The 21,981-nt window shown below is 54.6% G+C and overlaps 10 protein-coding genes across 10 annotated transcripts; 7 read left to right on the top strand and 3 right to left on the bottom strand.

Moving 5' to 3' along the window:
- Positions 1–158: 158 nt before the first annotated feature.
- G647_06096 (uncharacterized protein) lies at positions 159–2,840 on the bottom strand (the record flags this gene model as incomplete). The annotated part of the gene is made up of 1 exon (XM_008730421.1): positions 159–2,840. One exon carries the CDS (start codon positions 2,838–2,840, stop codon positions 159–161), a length of 2,682 nt encoding a protein of 893 aa, XP_008728643.1.
- Positions 2,841–3,195: 355 nt separating this feature from the next.
- G647_06095 (uncharacterized protein) lies at positions 3,196–5,163 on the top strand (the record flags this gene model as incomplete). The annotated part of the gene is made up of 1 exon (XM_008730420.1): positions 3,196–5,163. One exon carries the CDS (start codon positions 3,196–3,198, stop codon positions 5,161–5,163), a length of 1,968 nt encoding a protein of 655 aa, XP_008728642.1.
- Positions 5,164–6,453: 1,290 nt separating this feature from the next.
- On the bottom strand, positions 6,454–7,429 carry G647_06094 (uncharacterized protein; the record flags this gene model as incomplete). Its single annotated transcript, XM_008730419.1, has 2 exons — positions 6,454–7,290; positions 7,370–7,429. 2 exons carry the CDS (start codon positions 7,427–7,429, stop codon positions 6,454–6,456), a joined length of 897 nt encoding a protein of 298 aa, XP_008728641.1.
- A 461-nt stretch (positions 7,430–7,890) lies between these two features.
- G647_06093 (uncharacterized protein) lies at positions 7,891–9,562 on the top strand (the record flags this gene model as incomplete). The annotated part of the gene is made up of 2 exons (XM_008730418.1): positions 7,891–8,189; positions 8,239–9,562. 2 exons carry the CDS (start codon positions 7,891–7,893, stop codon positions 9,560–9,562), a joined length of 1,623 nt encoding a protein of 540 aa, XP_008728640.1.
- A 372-nt stretch (positions 9,563–9,934) lies between these two features.
- On the top strand, positions 9,935–10,510 carry G647_06092 (SUMO-conjugating enzyme ubc9; the record flags this gene model as incomplete). The annotated part of the gene is made up of 3 exons (XM_008730417.1): positions 9,935–9,969; positions 10,022–10,206; positions 10,257–10,510. The coding sequence occupies 3 exons, from the start codon at positions 9,935–9,937 to the stop codon at positions 10,508–10,510; spliced, it is 474 nt and encodes a 157-aa protein (XP_008728639.1).
- A 1,228-nt stretch (positions 10,511–11,738) lies between these two features.
- G647_06091 (asparagine synthase (glutamine-hydrolyzing)) lies at positions 11,739–13,621 on the top strand (the record flags this gene model as incomplete). The annotated part of the gene is made up of 2 exons (XM_008730416.1): positions 11,739–11,764; positions 11,857–13,621. 2 exons carry the CDS (start codon positions 11,739–11,741, stop codon positions 13,619–13,621), a joined length of 1,791 nt encoding a protein of 596 aa, XP_008728638.1.
- Positions 13,622–14,159: 538 nt separating this feature from the next.
- G647_06090 (uncharacterized protein) lies at positions 14,160–15,331 on the top strand (the record flags this gene model as incomplete). Its single annotated transcript, XM_008730415.1, has 5 exons — positions 14,160–14,210; positions 14,267–14,340; positions 14,403–14,542; positions 14,603–15,105; positions 15,182–15,331. 5 exons carry the CDS (start codon positions 14,160–14,162, stop codon positions 15,329–15,331), a joined length of 918 nt encoding a protein of 305 aa, XP_008728637.1.
- Positions 15,332–15,996: 665 nt separating this feature from the next.
- On the bottom strand, positions 15,997–16,929 carry G647_06089 (uncharacterized protein; the record flags this gene model as incomplete). The annotated part of the gene is made up of 1 exon (XM_008730414.1): positions 15,997–16,929. One exon carries the CDS (start codon positions 16,927–16,929, stop codon positions 15,997–15,999), a length of 933 nt encoding a protein of 310 aa, XP_008728636.1.
- Positions 16,930–17,216: 287 nt separating this feature from the next.
- On the top strand, positions 17,217–18,563 carry G647_06088 (methionine aminopeptidase, type II; the record flags this gene model as incomplete). The annotated part of the gene is made up of 1 exon (XM_008730413.1): positions 17,217–18,563. One exon carries the CDS (start codon positions 17,217–17,219, stop codon positions 18,561–18,563), a length of 1,347 nt encoding a protein of 448 aa, XP_008728635.1.
- A 608-nt stretch (positions 18,564–19,171) lies between these two features.
- On the top strand, positions 19,172–20,506 carry G647_06087 (chorismate synthase; the record flags this gene model as incomplete). The annotated part of the gene is made up of 2 exons (XM_008730412.1): positions 19,172–19,568; positions 19,623–20,506. 2 exons carry the CDS (start codon positions 19,172–19,174, stop codon positions 20,504–20,506), a joined length of 1,281 nt encoding a protein of 426 aa, XP_008728634.1.
- Between the last annotated feature and the right edge of the window lie 1,475 nt (positions 20,507–21,981).

Here is a 21,981-nt window from a genome sequence, read left to right as displayed (position 1 = left end):
GGGGAGACGTTCGACGGTTGTCTCGACTCGATGGACTGGTTCCATTTTCAATCAGAGCACGCTTAAAGATGTCTCTGTTGAGCAACGCATTATCATCCGGCACATGGTATCTATCTTCGACCATCAAGCACAGGTGGACCTCTCTTCCGAAATAAATGCTATGCGAGTCTCGCCATTGCGTCTCTTACTTTCCTCTCAACATCCTCGCCAGCACGCTGCCTGACCATCCTGACGATCCAATCTTGCTGTCGGTCGGGCAGCATCTTCAGTCGCTCCATGTAACTTCTCAGCGCTTGGGGATCAGAAGGCCTGTCCTGCAGGTCCGCGAGACCCGTAGTGAGGAGCCAGCGTTGGAGACGTTGCGGATCTGACAACTCCTGGTCTTGCGCCGGTGCCGCAGGGCCTTGGCTATTGGTGGATGGTGCTTGAGGGGCTGTGGCCCGTTGCGAAGAAGGTCCGGAAACCTGGGCTGGTGACGCCAAATGATTCGGACTGTCATCTTCATCCTCGGAATCAACGTGTCGAAGGATCCCCCGATTGGCAGGTAATGGGCGTCGCTGTGTTGCCTGCCGGCCCGCTTCGTCGTCATCATCTACATCTTCAACCATTGCTGCATGCGATGGCTGGGTTGCAGATGCCGCTGCCGTATCCGATTCAGGGATACTCTCCAATTCGGGCATGCTATCGCTCTGGTCGTCATCTTGTGTAGAATTCTCGCTGTCCATCTGGAGATAGTAATCACGCCCCTCAGCGAGACCTAGTCCAGCAGCAGTGATACCCTCGCCCAAATCTTGGCCCTCCGCGTCCTCGATTTGCATCTGCAAAAATTCCTCAATCATCTCAGGAGGAATATCCCCGCCAAGACCTTCTTGAAGTCCTCTGAGTGCAGCTTGTCCTTCGGACTCGCCGAGCGTGTCGGCTGCGGTGGCAGGGGTGTTGAACCAGTTCATGATGCGGGTGAGGAGACTCCCTGCCGTACCAGCTGTGGCACCCGCAGCATTGAAGATGGTTTGCATCGTTGCGTCCACTCCCCGCGGACCAGATCCAGGTGCCCGAGCGACGAAGTCAGATTGTGAGTCTGGTGGGGGGAGGACATCGGAGGAAGAGGTAGGCATGGAGGTGAATTTGCGGGGGAGCAGGGCGATTAACTCCGGAATCTCGAGTAGCATGATATGTCGGGCTTCCTCGAGCGAGATCTCCAGCTTGGGTGCTTCTGGAGCTGCGGCGATGGCATCACCATAGTGAGGTAGGGTTTCTGCGACCTCGCCTAGGAGACTGATTGTTTCAGGGGTATTCCACAGGTCTTTTGCGCGGCTAACGTATAGCTCGGTGTAGAGTTTCTCTGCATCAGTGGTGGGAAGTTTTGCCCACAAAGTCTTAGGCAAAGGTGAGATGTCGAGTGCGGACGCCAGGGCGGAGAGAATGTATGGGTACTTGTGCATTGCGATGGCCAGGCATTTGCGAGCGTCTCGGGGTTGGCCAGATCGCAAGTAGGCCAGAGCCAACGAGATTTGGATGTTAGGCAGGAAATCCCAAGCCTGGCCGTAGGCGTCATCTGAGCACAGCGCAATAAGTTGAGCATGCTGACGGCCTCTGAGGGCGAGTTGATCGATCATTAGAGTGACACCATAAGGATCCGTCAACGGGTTGAGTTGAAGGAGGATCTTTGCCCACTCGTAGGCAGTCCGCCAGGTGCCCCTCATTTCGAGGTTCTTGATATGTCGCCAGATTGCGAGGTACAGTTCCCGGTTGGCCGGCTTGTCGAACGATACACGAGCAGTACCATTTCGCAAAGCGGCCGGAAATGTGCTGTGTACTGATTTGCCGAACGAGAATAATGCCCGTTCTACCAGATCCCCGGATACCGCGTGATCGCCCTGGTGTTTGGCGATTTCGGAGACTTGTAGCAGGGTAGCGATGTGGTAAGGGTACATTGACAACAAGCCGATCATTCGTTGGGGATCCATCATTTCGACTGCCAGGCGGAAGTGTGCTTGTGTCTCGCGGTAGACATTGTTGTGTACGATATTGTATCGCTTTTCGTTGGTATCCATTGATTCAGAATCGGCTTTCACCAACTCCATGCTCAACCCACCACTATTAGCCAGGGGCCATTCTTCTTTCCCCTGGACGAATACATTTCGTCTATGCGCCAGAGCTCCCAATTCTTTGCCTCTGCTCGCAGTGGAATATCTTCCAGTCAGCGCAGTGGCTAGATCGACGCCACCCGGTTGTTGATTCTGTTCGCGGCGGCGCTGATTGCGGGGTGATGAGCGGGATTCCTGACCTTCCAGGGCGATACTGCCAAAGAGACTCTTCATTTCGTTGACCGGATTAAGATTGTGAGCGTCGACTGCCAGTAGTTTTGTGGCTCTTGATTCCCAGCTGGGTGTGTTCGGAGTATCTGATGGCGCAGCGTGTTTTCGACCACTCTGTGCAGCCAACGCCTTGAGTGCTCGATCAACCTCGTCTCCAGATTCATCCTTCTGCTCCTCGACTACCTCGGCCTTAGTCTTTCCCTTCTTCTTTGGCTTCTTCTTTTTCTTCCTTGACTTCGCGGGAGGAGGTGGTGAGGGATCGGATGTGGGCTGGGTCTCTGATTTTGCGGAGGTTTCTGGTGGCACTACCGACGTCTCATTATCCTCATCCGTTTCTTCTTCGTCTTCAGCGCCATCCAGCATGTCAAAAGCATTCTTTGGGCGAGACGGCGCAGAGACGGGTTCTGGTACGTCGTCTTCTTCCTCTGACTCTTCAGCCTCCTCATAGGCCTTTTTGGCGGCTTCGACTTGTCTTTGCAACTCCTGCTCGCGCTGCAGTTTACGAAGCGCTCGGGAAGACATGATGTCCGATCTTCGATTGTCTAGAGAGATGTGACGGCGCAATGTCGCAGCGCTTGCAGACCAAAGCCAAATATATCATGAGCACCGCAGATACTGTAACTTTTTGTCCACCGTGCCACCATGAGGACCCGCGGGCAGATGAGTGACGTTCGCCAAGAATCGGCTTTTCAACTCACACTCCGATTGGCTTTTCGGGATCTTGCCTCAGCCTCGTGGCCAGATGATGATCGTCAGGGCGTCGTCAAGATTCACAGACACAAATCCAGCGTTCATTACCCGTAGTTCGACCACTCAATCCCTTTCTCAATGCGGTTGTCCTGAATCCATCTCTCACTCTCCTCTTCCCGATCTCTCAATGCGTCGAGCCGCTCTGTTCGCGCTCCGCTCGGCCCGACGCTCCGCGCTTCGCAAGATCATCCCCAAGTCATCCTCATCCTCCTTCGCGGCCTCGAACCATGTCTTAGCCTCCTCCGCCAATGTCCACACGTCCTCCCTCATTCGCAAATACAGTACGTCCCGACCGCCGTTCCAGTCTTCTATGCGTGTCCCCAGGATACCCCTCCTCTTCGTCGGATCCCTAGGCGCCATTGGGGCATGGTATGCTTACAGAGGTGATGGGCCAGACCATCTCCTTAAAGCTCAACCTTCGGCGGTCTCCGCCCAGCTTACGAGAAGTGCGAGTACGACACCCGATACTGCTTCCCCTACTGCGAATCCGGTCCCGGTCCCAGCAGGTCACGAGCCCAATCGGAAAGCATTGGTGGTAGATAACGGCCAGTTCTTTACTGGCAGTATTGTCGGGGAAGGTCCTTTGGCAAAGGATACAGATGATTACGGTCGGAAGGTCCTCGAGATGATGACACCGGAGCAAGCCACCGAAAGACTGCGGAAAAATGAACAATCCTTTCTGGTAGGCCGAGGCCGTGGCGTGGTTCGCTATGACATGGTCCAACTGCCCAGCAACGACCCCATCGAAGATGACCACGCCGAAAAGATCGTGGAAGTCCCCAACACTGTCGCCGCAACGTCCGATAACGCCACATCATCCGACTGGATGTTTTGGGGTGTCTTTGACGGCCACTCCGGCTGGACGACCTCGGCCAAATTGCGTCAAGTCCTCATCTCCTTCGCCGCGCGCGAACTCAACCGCACATACAAAGCCGCCCTGTCAGATGCGAAGTCACCCTTTCCTTCCCCCGCCGCCATCGACGCAGCCCTCAAGTCCGCGTTCGTGAAACTAGACAACGAGATTTGTCTCGACAGTGTCAGCAAGCTGAGCAAAAACCCCAGTAAACGCCTTGCGGCGGAGATTCTCGCTCCCGCTCTCTCCGGCTCCTGCGCTCTGTTATCCTTCTATGACTCTCAATCAAAGACCCTCCGCGTGGCGTGCACGGGGGACTCCCGCGCCGTACTGGGCCGCCGCAACCCCTCGACGGGCAAATGGTTCGCAACGCCCCTCTCCGAAGACCAGACCGGCTCCAACCCCAACGAAGAAGCCCGTATGCGCGCTGAGCACCCGGGCGAGGACTTTGTCATTCGTGCTGGCCGCGTGCTGGGAAACCTAGAACCCACCCGCGCCTTCGGAGACGCATTCTACAAGTGGTCACGAGATACGCAAGAACGGATTAAGCAGAACTTCTTTGGGCGGACGCCGCATAATCTACTGAAGACTCCACCCTACGTTACTGCCGAGCCGGTCGTCACCTCGACGTCAATCGAACCCTCCAGGGGCGATTTTCTCGTCATGGCCACGGACGGGCTATGGGAGATGCTCACGAACGAAGAAGTCGTTGGCTTGGTGGGCCAATGGATCGAACATCAGAACAGCCTTGCGGCCAACAATGCGGGCGGTTCCGCAAATAGCACATCTGCCTGGTTGACTAGTTGGTTCAAGTCGGCCAACTCAAGCGCTCTGCCCGTCGAGAAGGGCGGGAACATGGACAAAACAGGCCGCATTGACAACTCGCACAACCAGGTGAATGCCAATGCGAAGAATGGTGCCAAGGACGCTCGGCCGGAGAAACCAATCCGCCAGCAGCAGTGGGATACACCCTCTGCGTCGTCCCGGTTTGTGGTTGAGGACAAGAACTGCGCGACGCACCTAGTCAGGAACGCGCTGGGAGGGAAGGACAAGGACATGGTGTGTGCGCTTTTGACGCTGCCGAGTCCCTACTCGAGACGGTATCGAGACGATTTGACCGTGCAGGTCATTTTCTTCGGCGAGGCCGAGCACGCGGACGGACGCGTTCTCGTGAACGAGGAGGCCAGTGCGGTGGTCAAAAAGGACAAAGCCACCGGGGAAGGCTTGAAGGCGAAGCTGTAAGCGACAAACCGGCGTGGAAAGTGCATCCCTTACGACGAGCGAGATCACAGTGGATGTGAGGGACAACCTGACTCGGCGTGTTCATGTGCTCCCTCTCTGTCTCTTCTCTGGAGTTGACGCGCGACTACTACTCCGTACTGCTACATCTGTTTGAAGCTTGCCCGACGAGCGTGCCGCGAGACTAGATTACCATATGGGTTCAATTCACATCTGTGACTTTAGCTTAGAGACAAAAAGAATACCCATCCGTGCCATGCTGTGATTCAGAGTTGCTCGAGAGTGGATAACATCGCAGAACCCTTGCGCAGCAGAAGGCAGGGGCTGGAGCGAACCTGCCCCAGCAGCATGGGCACCACACATGTCGGCCAGCTACCGTACAATATAAGCCTCGGTTGGAGTTGTGAGCCAGCAAACCAGTGGACACCCTGCTTTCGGGCTGTAGATGTCGACTTTTTCTTTCCCGTCAGTCTCGAGGTCAGTGGCAATGGGACTCTGGTTCCTTGCGTGACTGGGGGCCTGTAGGGCCTTCAATGCTTTATGGACCACGAGGCCCAACATAATATCACACGATTGATTCCTCTGGACATCGTTTCCAGCTCTGCCTGGACCAGTGGATCCGGAAACTAGGTATATCCTCCTTCTGCTCATTGCTGGAGCCTATTCTCCGTTAAAGCCTCGATCTGAGTGTATGAGTGGTTATTCGAGAGATGAGACGCGACTTTAGAAATGCTAGCAAATTGTTCGGAATTTTTGCGTAGACGATCTGTACGACAACGTTCAAAGCCTTCGCAGGAGTTCACAATTCTGGGTCGTTGACTCTCCACCTGTCTCCGTTAGGTCTGTACTTGCTTCCGTGGTTCAGACTCAGGCCTGAGCTTAACGATTATTCTGTCTCTCGGGACCGGGCTGTAAAATTCGTTTATGTGTTCGGCATAGGCCCTCTTAAGAATACGTGCGAGTGTCGTTGCGGTGATTGTCTCCAGAGTAGGGGTTTCCAGTGGAGGGGCCTCAGTTCTAACCATTGTCTGCACTTACATGGCCCAAAGACATTGCGAACCACTCTTCGAGGACAAACATTCTCAACTTCGGGAAGGTGCAAGGGGTGGACCTTCATATCATGTAGTTTATCCTCGAATGGACGACTTGTCCGGGGTCTAATTGCGGGAGTAGATTCTGGTATTCGAGCATGAATACATTCTCAAAGTGGCAGAGCTTGGGAGCTTGGGTCAAGCTCTTGGATAGGTGCTCGTGGGATACCCATCAAAATTGATGGCCACCATGGAAGCCTTGCTAGTCTTCCTTCTCACCCTTTAGCTTCGCCATCCTTGCCCTCAAAGGAGGCACACGCCTGTTGGTCCCAAGCAAGCGGGCAAGCAAAGGCCGCTGCACCAGTTGAGTGCCTGTGATAGTGATGAGGTAAAGCACAAGCGCTGTGGCCATATCGGTGCGGATTATGGCAAAAGTAAAAAAGGCGGGCATTGCAAGCAGACCGTAGCTGAGGGTCTTAGAAAACCGTGCCCACCGTTCTTCTTTCGAGTCGACCGAGACAGGTGATGGTCGTCGGAGGGCTTCCCTCACCCTCAACCACACACTAAAGGTGGACAAAGTACCATAAGCAATCGGGAGGATATATAGCGGATCTCCGGAAACAAGACTAGGGATCCAGAACAGAGATTCAGTATCGAAGCCCGGCTCGATTTGTCCGAGGCCTGCGTCGATGTCGGCGGTGGCCCTCCCGAAGAAATTGTAGATGAGTGAGACGATATCTCTCTCATCGCCCGCCATGCGTCTGATGCAATTCATGCTCAGGACCCACAAGGGTATAAACGAAATGGCCAGTACAGGCTCGACCCAGCTCGGTAGATACTTGTTGTGCTTTTGTATGGCTGTCCTTCTAGCTTTCAACTGTTCGACCACCCAGGCTTCTGCTTTCTTCGCATCTGCTTCCTTGCCCCGGGGGAACTTGATCCTTGCTGTTTCTTGATATGCATTTCGCCAGGCAGATGTAAGCTGCATCGCGGTCTCTCTGGGTCTCCGTGCTCTTTGTGTCAAATACTGGATGGGCACCCAGCACGTTCGGATCAGGGTAGCACCCAGCGGGATGGTTAGATACCATGGCAGGCCGGTCTGTGTATGTAGTTCTTGAAAGCCCCAGTGAATGGCTTGAGAGGCCGGCTCAAGCAGGTCGAGAAGAAACTGATTAGACCTCGAGGAGTGGAAGCTGCGCGCGAGAGATGACCTGTATCGAGGGTCGAGACGGGAACATTGTGGCTGGTATCTGATTCCTGAAGTTCGCAGGCACCGAAATGAGCCACTAGAGAGCATAATCAGCGATATTTTGGTGCTGGGAGAAGGGCCTGTAGAAGTGGTCTCGGCTGCAATGCTTGCTGGCAAGAAAAGGTGTCGAGCGCGTCTCCAATGCAGCGACGCGAGCCATGTGCAGTGGTCATCAGGCGTGTCCGGGTGGCCGCGTTGTGGGGAACTTTGAATCCTTGGTGACTTGAAGGTGAATGGGTGGTGACTGTTGGGTGACTGTGTGCATGGCCCAACGCTGCGTCACCGTTGGCTGAATGCACAAGAGCATACCTGGCAACCTTTCAAACTGACTTTCGATCTTTGGCCCTCGTAACTAGGCAGTAGCTTACCTACTTGCGTTCCTTCTTCTTGGACCAACAGTATCGAAAGTATGAGCCTCGTTGTCTTTAGGGTCCTTCCGCAGAATTGGCAATGGCCACCTCACGCTTCGTGGCTCTTGTGGCGGTAGTTCCGCTTTTGCCCTTGATACTTATTTTGCTGATTCAACTGGGGCTACGCAGCCTCGGCTGGTATCTACAGACTAATACTAAAGAGAGGAAGGAAGCAATCGTTAGACGTGTCGAGGCTGAGAGGGCGGCTGTTGCAGAACATCAACGGTCCCAGGAAGCGGAAGATGGGTGGGAAAAGATCGAGAAGTCTGGCACGGCTGAGAACGGCCAACCACTTCTAGATGACTGGAATGGGGTTGTCGGTTTCTTCCATCCCTTCTGGTGAGTCCATTTCTGGTGCACGGCGACCAGGACATCTGACTTTCGGCAGCAACGCTGGCGGAGGAGGTGAAAGAGTGCTCTGGGCCGCCATAGCTGCAACTCAGCGACGGTGGCCTAATGCCATATGCGCCGTCTATACTGGTGACCACGACATTGAGCGCGGAGCAGTGGTCGAGGCCGTTAGAAAGCGTTTTGACATCGTCCTCCAAGAGCATTCGTTGGTCTTTCTATACCTGTCAAGGCGCAATTTTGTTCTCGCCAGCAACTACCCGTTCCTTACGTTATTGGGACAGTCGTTGGGATCTTTGGTTCTAGGCTATGACGCTTTTCAGCTTCTGGTCCCGGACATCTTCATCGACACCATGGGCTATGCTTTCGCCGTGGCCTTCTGCAAATACCTGTTTCCAAAAGTACCGACAGCCGCGTACGTCCACTATCCAACAATCTCAACCGACATGCTGGAGAGCCTGGATGATATGACTGGTGAGAGGGGCATTCACTCCGGTGCTGGGAAGGGTCTGAAGGGTACAGGGAAGAGGTACTACTGGCACGCTTTTGCGAAGCTGTATGGCTTTGTAGGGCGACAAATCGATGTCGTTATGTGCAACTCTACCTGGACGCAAGGTCATATACGACAATTGTGGAAACCGAAAAAGGCATCCTCATCTTTCGCCGCCATCGTCTACCCACCTTGTCCTGTGGAGGAACTTGAAAAGAAGATCCAGTTGAGTCCAGAAGGTGAAAAGCAGCGAGAAAATACTGTCCTTTATATCGCTCAGTTTCGACCAGAGAAGAACCATTCTCTTATCCTTCGAGCATTCGCCAAGTTTTACCATGCGGCAAAGGACAAGCCTAAATTGGTGTTGATTGGATCCGTTAGAAGCAATACGCCGGACGAGAAGCACGTCTACAACCTTCGCCTCGAGGCACGAGAGCTCAAGATCCAGGACGCCACGACATTCATCTGTGACGCCGCCTTCTCCGTGATCCTCGACCATCTCAGGACGTCCAGTATCGGCACAAATGGGATGTACGCTGAGCATTTTGGAATCGGCAATGTCGAGGGATTGGCGGCGGGACTGGTTCCCGTGGTACATAACAGCGGCGGGCCAAAGCTGGATATTGTGGTGCCTTTTCAGGGTCTTCCCATTGGCTTTCTGGCCGAGACTGCCGACGAATACGCTGCCGCATATGCTCGTGTGGCGGCAATGAGCGCACAAGAGAGGCTTGCCATGAGATTGAGAGGTCGAGCCAGCACGAAGCGATTCACCGAGGAAGCTTTTGCCAGGAAATGGGTGGCAGAAATGGAGACCTTGGTTGGGCTGCAGAAGTCTAAGACGGGGCAAGCTCGTTTCTCGCTTGGAGAAGGTTGATGTCCTACGATCATTACACCGATGATACCCTGTTAGCTTTTGCCAGATCTCAGTTCGAATAATGATATCTTTCCGTTAGGTGCACGCGTGCCATGCCTGAGGTATCGCGACGAGGCAGGAAGCCGTCTGACCTTCCCCATTAGGACATGCGGGATTGAGGTTCCGAGGATTTTCCGAGCGATCTTCGCCACAGCCTCTCAGCCTTACGTTTGAGTTGCCTCAGTCGCAACTCGTTCTTTTGTCACTTTTACTCTTTGACAGGGCTTTCACCCAAGATCTCCCTTGTCGATATAAACTTACCTGCCCTCACGCGAGAACGGACTTCCTTACCTCTCTACCTTTGCCCGTCTAGTCATCCTACAGCCACCCATCATGTCGCTCTGTCTCAATCGCCTACAAGAGGAAAGGTACGAAGCGCATAGTGTGAGCATACTCTCATTCACTGACACTCGCTTGCAGGAAGCAATGGCGGAAAGATCATCCTTTTGGCTTTTTCGCCAAACCCGTGAGGGGTGCAAACGGGGTGATAGACCTCAAGAACTGGGAAGTCGGAATACCAGGAAGAGAGAAGACAATCTGGGAAGGCGGGTTATTCAAGTTGAACCTCACCTTTCCAGATGAATACCCTACCAAACCTCCAAAATGTACGGCTTGTCACATGCGCCTCTGAGGATGGAGAGCTGACCCGTTCTAGGCCGATTCACCCCTCCGCTATTCCACCCTAACGTCTACCCATCCGGCACCGTTTGTCTCTCGATCCTGAACGAGGAGGAGGGCTGGAAACCGGCAATCACCATCAAGCAGATCCTTCTGGGCATCCAAGACCTCCTAAACGACCCCAACCCGGAGTCGCCCGCTCAGGCTGATGCATACAACCTGTTCAAGAAGGACCGGGCCGCATATGAGAAAAAGATCAAGAGCGTCGTCAAAGAGAACCCCGCACCTTGAGATTGTAGGGCCATACCGAAGAGGGTTTGCGACGAGCATTAGTGGGAGAATGATGAACTGGCACGCAGTCGACAAGCGATATTGCGACCAATGATGAGCATGTAGATTTTCAAGCGCGGCGTCTGGCAACGGACGTGAATTACAGTCGCAGTTTACAGGCGGGGATATTGTGGAAGATTTGGGCTAGAGGCCAGGAAGAGTGCAGTTTGCAGATGGAGTTCGCAGGAGTCAGAAGCACAGGAGCCACGGTCTACACTCCACGTGTTACTTTTCGTCAGCCGGAAGATGAGCCTTTTTCTCCAAAGGCTTTGCTTCTGAAGACCCGCGCTTGGTTGGGCATTCCTGCATGGGTAAAGACCACAGGTCGATCTTGCCTCTGGAGGGGGGGTTTCGAAGGAGTCCGATCGTAACCCCCACGCTAGGGGCAGCCACCACGCACAAGGGGCTGAATTAGAAAGTGCGGGGACGGATATATGCATCTCATGATAGGCATTCGGTCAGGTCCAGCGCAAGGCAAAGAACCAACAGGCGTTTCTTCCCACCACTAATCTTCGGCTTCTTATGTGATACTCGTAATAAGGAGAGGTCGCGTGCCGAAAATCGGGCCTCCTCTCCCTCGGGATGCGCGGGTGGCCAGGCACGAAAACTCCAACTCTGGCTGTCCGTTGCTCAAATTCAAATTACAGCACCGCTCACAGGCGAGTGAAGTGAAATGAACGGCGAAGTAAAGAGGGGTTGAACCTTACTTAATGGCCCTTCCGATCCGCTGCTCGTCATGGCTAGCCTCATCACTTTGTCTCTTATCTTTTCCCGAAGTCAAAGCGAGGCACGGCGGAGAGTCAAGGTGAAGGCTGAACCAAAAGTGCGTCTCAACCAAATCCCCCGACTGAGAGCACGCTCCGACGAGGTTCAACCGGGGCACCTGCAATTCCGAGGAACTCTGACATAGTCAGACGCTGAGGTGAAGTCTCGTCACTAAAAAAAAAATCAGCGGCGTTCACTCCAGTGAGCAGCCCGACATTTTCAGCGCTCATTATTGAGTCATCCCACGCTCATCTTTTTGCCTCGAAATTTTGGACCCGAGCGTGGAACTGCTTTTTATTCCCTCCCACGCCCACGCCGCCACACTCCTTTCACCTCTTGCATACCTTTTCTCACCCCTTCCTCCTGTTGCAAGACTGAGCAAGCAGCACGTCGTGGGCAGCAGCGTGGGAAATCGTGGGCAGTCATGTGTGGAATCTTCGCCTGCCACGGGTGAGTGGTGCACTTCGTCCCTGGTTGCCGAGCCCTGTCCGAGATCGGCGCGGTCGAAAACAGGATGACCTGCTAACTCACTTTGCTCCCAGTCATCCGTCGATTGCAACCTTCAAGACCACCGCTCTTCAGTGCGTCAAATGCCTGCGACATCGAGGCCCTGACTGGTCTGGCAACTGGTCTGGGAATAACACCATCCTCTGCCATGAGCGCCTCAGCATTGTGGGAGTGGACAGCGGGGCGCAACCCCTGGTCAACGACGAAGGGACGATTGCCTTGGCCGTCAACGGCGAGATCTACAACCACAGAATCCTACGCAAGCAGTTGAAAGTCCCCTACAGCTTCAAGACCAACAGCGATTGTGAGGTTATAATCCCTCTATACCAGGAATATGACTCAGACGCTCCCAAGCATCTGGATGGCATGTTTTCCTTCGTCCTCTACGACAAGAAACAAGATCGAACAATCGCTGCACGGGACCCCATTGGCATCACCTCGTTCTACCTCGGTCGATCGAGTCAAACACCGGGCGCCGTCTTTTTTGCTTCCGAGCTGAAAGCTCTTGCCCCGGTGTGCGACAATATCATCTCATTCCCACCCGGCCACATCTATGACTCCAAAACAGACAAGATCACCAGATATTTTGAGCCGACTTGGTGGGATCCTACCAGAGTTCCCTCCACGCCGGTGGACTACAAGCTGATCAGAAAGACGCTGGAAAAGTCGGTTCTCAAGCGGCTGATGGCTGAAGTACCATACGGTGTGCTGCTGTCCGGTGGTCTCGACTCGAGCTTGACGGCGTCGATCGCGCAACGGGAGTCTCTGCGTCAGCAATCGATTCTCAAGCGTCGGAGCCAAACCAATGGCGTCAATGGCCATGTCAACGGCGAGGTTAACGGCGAAACCAACGGATACCGTACGCCAGAGACCGGCACCAAACTTGTGGGAATCGACGATGATGATGAATTGTCAACAGTCACCTTCCTCCCTCAGTTGCACTCATTCTCCATTGGTCTGCCAGATGCGCCCGACACGAAAGCAGCCCTTGAAGTGGCCAAATTCCTGGGAACCAAGCACCACGACTTCACCTTTACCATCCAAGAAGGACTGGACGCACTCTCAGACGTCATCTATCACCTTGAAACCTACGATGTCACGACCATTCGTGCATCCACGCCTATGTACCTGCTGTCCAGGAAAATCAAGGCACTGGGTGTCAAAATGGTCCTGAGTGGCGAAGGTAGCGACGAAATCTTTGGAGGTTATCTGTACTTCCACGCCGCTCCAAACAAGGAGGAGTTCCATAGGGAGACCATCAGAAGAGTCAAAAACCTCCATCTGGCCGACTGTCTGCGCGCGAACAAGTCCACATCAGCATGGGGTGTCGAAGCTCGTGTCCCTTTCCTGGACAAGCAATTCCTCGAAGTCGCCATGAATATCGACCCCGCGGAGAAGATGATCACCAAAGACCGCATTGAGAAGTACATCCTCCGGAAGGCGTTCGACACCTCGGACGAACCTGAAACCAAGCCTTACCTGCCGGATCATATCTTGTGGCGTCAGAAGGAGCAGTTTAGTGATGGGGTGGGTTACGGCTGGATCGATGCATTGAAGGATAACGCCGAGATCAATGTGACGGATGAGATGATGGCAAACCCCAAGCCTGAATGGAGCGAGGACGTACCGACCAGCAAGGAGGCATATTGGTATAGGCTGATGTTTGATGAACATTTCCCGCCCTACTGTGCCTCGACCGTTATGAGGTGGACGCCAACCTGGTCCAAGCAGTCGGACCCCAGCGGGCGAGCGATCGAAACCCACGTCGCAAGATATGCGGAAGACGAAGCCGGATCATGAGCATAGCTAGCGTACTGTGCGGAAATTCGTCGTTGGCGGCATTGGTGGAGTTGGCTGGGTCGGTGCGGAGGATACATTATGAGCAGTCTTTGGCAGACGAAGACTGTTGAAGCCGGGATACACAGCGGGAGGATTGCATGCTGTTCCACATCTGCTCTAGCTGTGAAAAGCATTGACTGGGCTCTCCAAAAGCTACATCTCCGACCTGTTATCGTCTTCGGCAGTAATTCATGGTACATAGTGCAATGGGAAAGAGTAAATACCTACGAACCCCTGAACAGCCCGCAGGACGCAGGCGCAGGACGAAGGGCAACTTGCCCGAAGAAGGACAGAGGCACCTCCCTCCAGGCGCCCCTGTGATTGGCCAGTGCAGCTATTGTGCTAGTACGAGTTACTGCCAAACATCTCCGAATCGTTTTCTTTGCAGCTCCGAAGTTCAGTTGAGACTCTGTTGCTGTTTCGCTCTCTCAATCGCTCCTCCTTCTCGGCACTCTCTATCTGCATTGCCTCTTGGACGTCACTCTCCAGATCGCCCATCATGCCTGGCATTCCTGTCCCTTTCAGCGACATCGCGAAGCCCGCGAACGATGTGAGATGCCCGACTCCGACCGGATTCTGCTGCTGACATTGCAATCTGCTTCACAGCTCCTCAACAAGGATTTCTACCACACTACCGCCGCCAACCTCGAGGTCAAGTCCAAGGCACCGAACGGCGTTGTGTAAGAGCACTCCCATCACCTGGAGACTGGTACGATGTCTGATCCGGAGCGTGTTATTGCAGCTTCAACGTCAAGGGCAAATCCGCGCACGATGGTCCCATCTCAGGCTCGGTGAGCACCACGATAACCAGAGACCAACTAAGAATATCACATGTTAACGGCCAGGGAAAGATCGAAGGGAAATACACCGACAAGGCAACTGGTAGGACGCCCTGTGCTCAATCATCCGGATCCACTCCGAGGTGCTGACAAGTGGTAACAGGTCTCGCCCTCACCCAAACCTGGACCACCTCCAACAGCCTCGACACCAAACTCGAACTCGAAGACAACATCACCAAGGGCCTCAAAGCCGAAGTTCTGACAAACTATCTGCCCGCCAAGTCCACTTATGGCGGCAAGCTGAACCTGTTCTACAAGCAACCAAACATCCACACCCGCCTGTTCACCGACCTGTTCAAGGGACCTACCGCCACTTTCGACGTCACGCTCGGCCACGAGGGATTCTTGATCGGTGCCGAGGGAGGATATGACGTCGGCAAGGCCGCGATCACAAAGTACGCGCTTGCCGCAGGATACTCCCAGGGGTCGTATGCAGCCGCCATCACGGCGACGAACAACTTGACCGTCTTCTCCGCGAGCTATTACCATAGGGTCAACACCCTAGTCGAGGCTGGTGCAAAGGCAACCTGGGACAGCACGGCTGGAAGCAATGTCGGCTTGGAGGTCGCAACCAAGTACAAGCTTGATCCCAGCTCTTTCGCCAAGGTAAGCCGCAAATGACACCCCGGTTGTCGCGCCCTCCATGCAGTACAAGTACTGATGCAGGTCTGTGTGCATATAGGCCAAGATCAACGACCGCGGTATCGCCGCCCTGGCATACAATGTCAGGCTCGGCACCGGCGTAACTCTCGGTCTGGGCGCATCTCTCGACACGCAGAACCTCAACCAGGCGGCCCACAAAGTTGGCGCAAGCTTCACGTTCGAGGGATAAGTCTCTAGTTGTGATGATACCTCGGGGAACGAAGTGGTGCGACGTCTGCGCGCACAAGGGAGGACTGGAGCTCACTTGTCAATTTGCATCACATTCAACAATCCATTCGTGTAGGATGTAGGAGGCAGAAGGGGGAGAGCACGACTCCGTGCCGTTTGCATGTACAGAAGGAAGATTCCAAGGTAGAGCAAGCTAAGCATTGAGCGTGACGGTATTTCCAACTCGTTTTGCTTGGTCTTCCACTTTAACCGCCCCCCAGTCCCAGAACCTCAGGTGCGAGTCCTCTTGCTGGGCATGCGTGTCCCTCGACGACCGAAGCGAGAAAGGTCTTGTCGAGTTTATTCAGTCTAGTAGGTACCCTTTACGAGGTGGACAAGTGTGCAACGCCGATTTCATCTCGACGACGGACGGATTCGCCGTGTCTCATTCACATCTGTCTGTCTCTAAAACCCTTCTATACATCTGGTCTTGGGTCTCGGGTCTCTGCTCCCAGGTCCCAGTCCTAGACCGCTCGAGTTCCGCATCGCATGCGCAGTCGACGTGGTTCGCGTGATTGCGCCTCAACATCAACAGGGGCAGGCAGGTCTTGCTAGCCTTTGATCGACTTGTTCTTCGCCGAATCTCTACTGCGGTGGTCCGCCTCAACGTCAACAGCGGAGGTAATGCTAGCCTTTCGTCCACTCGTTCTTCGCCGAATCCCTTCTACTACCATCTGCGCGAGTCAACCCGCCCCCACGAGGAGTGCTCGCCATTTTCAAGATGAGCGTGCCGACCCCGACACTCAAAGCAATGATGCCGCTCACAATAGTGAACCTGGCCCAGAAGTTATCTTCCTCGACGGCGACCTGCGCGGCTGCCAGTTCGGCCTGCCGCCGGTTCATGCGCCGGTAGTCCTCGTGCGTCTGGGTCTTGAACGTCGGGCGCGAGTCGAACGTCGCATTTGGGTCGTCGGAGAAGGCGCCCGCATCGAATGTGCCACCAGTGTATTCTTGGCCTGCTGCCTGGTGGGCGCGGGCTTGAGCGTCCTGCTGTGTCCGCGTGGAGGCGCCGCCGCCGCCATGTGCGTAGAACGAGGGCGGGGGACCCTTGAACACGCTCCGTCTCTTGCTCAGGCCCGAGGGAGGCCGGTGGCCCGCGTATGTCCCTGACCTGCTGCCGCCGCCGCTGTGGTGTCGGCCGTGCCGGTCGTGCTGCTGCTGTGCGCGCATGACGTCTCGGTCATAGCGCTTCCGCTTCTCCGGGTCCGCGAGGACGGAGTAGCTCTCGCTGATCTGCGCGAAGCGGTCGGCAGCTTGGGGGTCTTGGCGATTCACATCCGGATGGGTTTCCTTGGAGAGGATGTAGAACTGGCGCTTTAGCTCTGATTTCGTGGCGTGCATGGGGAGTTTCAGCACTTCATAGTGGTTCTGAGGTGCGTTACCGGCCTGTTCGAGGCGGCGGGTGTGAGAGAAGGGACGCTGACCCCGTGCTCGAGCGACGCATGTTGAGGAGGGGGTGGTGGTGCAGGCGGAGCCGGTGGCGAGTGGGAGGGTCGCGTGCGAGGAGCGACGGAGAGGATGGGCGATGGAGAGGGAGATGGAGGCTGGGCGAAGGATCATGCCTCATACTTGGTGATTTCCGCGTTGTTTGAAAACGGGGACAAGAAGTGAAGCTCTAAAGAGGCGCGGATAAGAACGACTTGGTTGATTTCGGGGGGACGTGACGTCTTTCTACTCGACCTCGAAGTCACTGACTTCTGACTTATTGCTCCGCAGTTTTGCCGCTGCGGTGCCGGCGGGAGCGTGGATACTCGTACGAGTAGTTTTCGTAATAGAAAGTACAGCCTTGCACAACCACTTCTTCGTTCCTCACAATCAAGAGCAATACACTCCACAGGTCCGCCAACATGGCGGCGAAGACGGCAGATGAGCTCTCGAAGCTGGCCTTGAACGGCACTGCCACCAAGCAAAACACACACATCAATGGCACGAACGGTGTGAACGGTCACCTGTCGGATCAGGGCGACTCGGACGATGACAAGGACGACGACGCCCCCGTGAATGGCGGCGCAGCGGACGGGGCTGCCAGCGGAGCCGCGAAGAAAAAGAAGAAGAAGAAGCCAAAGAAGAAGAAGACGGCAAAAGTCCAATCTGATCCGCCCCGTGTGCCACTGAAGGATCTTTTCCCCGGCGGGACATATCCGGTCGGTGAAGAAGTGGACTACAAGGATCACAATGCATATCGTACCACCAGCGAAGAGAAGCGGCACCTGGACCGTACCCGGAACGACTTCCTCCAGGAATACCGCCAGGGCGCTGAGGTGCACCGTCAGGTGCGCAAGTGGGCGCAGGCCAACATCAAGCCGGGGATGACGCTGACAGAGATTGCCGAGGGCATCGAGGACGGCACCCGTGCCTTGACCGGCCACTGGGGCCTGGAAGAAGGGGATAACATCAAAGGCGGCGTGGGCTTTCCCACTGGGTTGAGCATCAACCACATCGCCGCCCACTACACCCCGAACGCAGGCAACAAGTGGATTTTGGCCGAGCAGGATGTCATGAAGGTGGACTTTGGAGTTCATATCAATGGGCGTATTGTCGACTCGGCATTCACCGTGGCCTTCGACTCAAAGTACGACAATCTGCTGGCCGCGGTCAAAGACGCGACGAACACCGGCATCCGTGAAGCGGGCATCGACGTGCGCGTTGGTGATATCGGCGCCGCGATCCAAGAAGCTATGGAATCGTATGAAGTCGAGCTTGATGGGAAGACATATCCAGTCAAATCCATCAAGAATCTGAACGGCCACGATATCATCCAACACAGCATCCACGGTGGCAAATCGGTCCCCATCGTCAAGTCAAATGACCAGACCAAGATGGAAGAGGGAGAAATCTTTGCCATCGAGACGTTCGGGTCTACGGGTCGCGGATACGTCACCGATGATCTGGAGGTGTCGCACTACGCTTTGCGCCCGGATGCACCGAATGTGCCTCTTCGTGTGCAGTCTGCGCGGAATCTGTTAAATGTCATCAAGAAGAATTTCGGGACTCTTCCTTTTGCTCGAAGATACTTGGATAGATTGGGCCAAGAAAAGTATTTGCTCGGGTTGAACAACTTGGTAAGCTCGGGAATTGTGGAGGCATACCCGCCGCTCGTGGACATCAAGGGCAGTTATACGGCTCAGTTTGAGCACACGATCTTGTTGAGGCCTACAGTCAAGGAGGTAATCAGCCGTGGTGACGATTATTGATGCGTTGAAGCAGTCGCCAAAATCGTGGTTAAGACACACACCGCGCCCCAGCAGGACGGAATAGTTCAGTCGCTCGACTTTGGGAAGTATAGAGCTTGTTCACTTGTTATGAAGCAATGAAAATGAAAATGTCAAGTATGATAGCGACCTCCAGGACAAAACACCTAGCTAGCATGGTAGTAGTCCACTTGTCCGAGTACTGCTGTGACACAGTACATAGTACACATACAAGGCTGACCTGCTTTCCTGCAAGGCTGCGGCTCGGTCCAGCTTCCTGATTGGTCCACACGCCGTTGATTTTTCGTTTGAATTACTCCGATACACGGAGCAAGGACAACCTTTGTGATTCTGGGCGGATCAGATCTTTGCCGTCCATACGGTTTAGACCAGAAGAAATATCTGGGGTTGTCGTCTCTCCATCGGCCATCTTCACGCAATATTTGACAGTGCACTGATTTTTGGCTTACTCCCTAGGAGGTAATCTCCCATCAGACCACCGTTGGGATCGGAGTCACCACTATCTTGCAACGCGTGCTTCACAGTCGACGAGAGGACCAAATCCTGCGTATCTAATCTCGCCTTGCCTACTGCCAAGGCCGTCTTCCAGCATGTCGACTTGGGGCAACTACTTCCGGGTGACTACCTATGGCGAGTCGCATTGCCGTTCCGTGGGCTGTATTGTCGATGGGTGTCCTCCTGGGCTCCAACTTAGCGAAAATGATATACAACCACAGATGACTCGGCGGCGGCCAGGACAGTCAGCACTTACAACACCTCGGAATGAAAAGGACCGCGTGGAGATCCACTCTGGGACAGAGTTTGGGGTCACACTGGGCACGCCGATTATGTTGATGGTGAAGAATGAGGATCAGAGACCGAAGGATTACGGGAGTGGGACTATGGATATGTATCCTCGGCCGAGCCATGCAGATTTCACCTACCTGGAAAAGTATGGTGTCAAGGCAAGCTCGGGCGGCGGCAGGAGTAGTGCGCGAGAGACAATTGGTAAGCCATCAACCCTTGCCACATCATGGCTGCATTTCCTGACCTGAGACACAGGACGAGTCGCGGCTGGTGCAATTGCAGAGAAATATTTGTCTCTCTCTCACGGTGTTGAGATCGTGGCGTTCGTTTCGTCTGTTGGATCGGAGCACCTCTTCCCACCGACGGCAACTCATCCATCGCCCTCGACCAATCCAGCCTTTCTCTCACTCATCTCCCGAATCACACGACAAGAAGTCGACTCTTTTGTGCCTGTGCGGTGTCCGGAAAAGTCTGCGACAGAGCGAATGACGAAGGTGATAGAGAAATTCCGCGATGCGTCAGATAGCATTGGCGGCACCGTAACCTGCGTGATTCGGAATTGTCCGATTGGCCTGGGAGAACCGTGCTTCGACAAGTTGGAGGCAGAATTGGCACATGCCATGTTGAGCATACCTGCTACGAAAGGGTTCGAGATCGGATCAGGATTCGGCGGCTGCGAGGTGCCAGGCTCAGTACACAACGACCCGTTTATTGCCGCTCCCGAGGTCGCCCCCGGCGAACAGACTCCCAACTCGAAGCGGAAATTAACGACGAAGACGAATAATTCTGGAGGGATCCAGGGCGGTATTTCGAACGGTCAGGACATCTACTTCCGAGTGGCCTTTAAGCCACCCGCAACCATCGGACAAGCGCAACAAACAGCGACTTTCGATGGCGAAGAAGGCACTTTGGAAGCCAAAGGGCGGCATGACCCCTGTGTTGTTCCGAGGGCTGTGCCGATTGTCGAGGCGATGTCCGCTTTGGTGCTTATGGACGCGCTACTTGCCCAGCAAGCGAGGGAGACCGCTCGAGCTCTCCTTCCGCCTCTGAAGGCTATGTTGCCAGTGAAGGGTACAGGCACGTCGGCGGATCCTGAGAAAGTGTTGAATGGCAGTGCACTTCCAGGTGCACACGTTTGATGGGACTAGTGTACAACAGAGTAGACAAATTGGCCAGGCAGACGTTCCCAGCAAAGGATCAAGAGCAGCAACACATGCAACCGAAAATGATAGACTGCGCTTGCTTGGACTTCAAAAATTGGCTCGCATATGGCTAACCGTTTGGCGTTTCGACCTTCGATTTCTCGACTATTGTTACGGGGAGAGTCCGTATGTTTTGCTTCGGGGTTGTCACAGCCGAACCCACTTGGGATATGGTGCTGTAATGAAGCCTGACCCAACTTTCTTCAAGGTGAGTAATTAACAAGTGCTTCGCTCCTCGCAATCGATGTCTCCTTGTGCTCATCGGCAGATCCGGCTGTGCCTGGATCTTTGGCGAGATTTGCGCCGCACCTCGAACGCAGCCTTGCAAGAGATTCACCTAACTAGGTCTACCTCCCGCGTACGGAGTAGTTACACAGTACATATAGCTTGGACACGCAGGCGGGGATAGAGCTTCTGCTTGAGCCACTGTGTCTCGCAAGGTGCCGTACAGCAGTGTAAGTAACACCTTGGGCGCATCCTGCGATTCTCTGCATACAGGTAGCTAGTTGCGCGCGCCATGGCTTGTGGCTGACGCCACCTCGGTCACTCATAGCCAGTCCTCATGATCGTACTCCGTACTCCGTACTTCCAGTTCACTGTCAAACATTATCCTCAGTCCTCACAAACCATCAGCTCGCAGAATTATAGAATCTCTCAAATTCACACCCTTTATTGACTACAGTACATCGGTATCCAGTGATGCCGGCACGGGCATGTCTCGCTGTAGTCGCGTGATCGTCGTCCCCGTCGTCGATCCGTCCCTGGTGAGGCTGTCAGCGGATAACTCAAGCTCTCTTTCCACCCCCTGAGGCGGACGCCACACAAGCTGCGAGTGTGAGTCAGGCTGCAACAGTCCCACGGGCGCTTGACTCGACATGCGAGGTGGCCGTTCCATAGGTCAATACCCTGCTGCTCCTGCTTCTGCTCCTTTGGCGCGCAGCAAAGAACCAAAGTCAATCACAGTCTGTCTCAGGCTGTTAAGGCTGACACAGTATCTGGGCGTCGTCCTGACCACCACCAACCTCAACTCCATGATCGCCATTGATCAAGTTCCAGGAAGGCGGCGCAGCTCCGTCGGACACGAGTTGCCAGTCCATTTCGAGCGTCCCTAGCGTCGACAAAGCGAGTCGTCGCGCGAGCTCCGTGGAAAGCGGTCAGCTACAGGGCGACCCGAGCGGCATACTGGTCGCTCATCCGTCATCCAGCACTGCCATGTTCGTCATGTCTACGATTTCTCTGGTCTGGCGTCCGTGGCTGCCTCTCAATATCGCATTTTGTTCCACGTCGAAACAGTTGGCCTCGTCAGAAGGGCAGTGTCGAACAGTTGGCCGCGTCAAAAGGGCAGTGTCGAACAGTTGGCCGCGTCAAAAGGGCAGTGTCGAGGCATTGTCATTGGAGAGGCCGTCTTGGTG

Source organism: Cladophialophora carrionii (genome assembly GCF_000365165.1).
Source record: "Cladophialophora carrionii CBS 160.54 unplaced genomic scaffold supercont1.5, whole genome shotgun sequence".
NCBI classification, from domain to species: Eukaryota; Fungi; Ascomycota; class Eurotiomycetes; order Chaetothyriales; family Herpotrichiellaceae; genus Cladophialophora; species Cladophialophora carrionii.
Note: the sequence above shows the minus strand (reverse complement) of the source record. Positions and strands in the feature narration are given on the sequence as shown.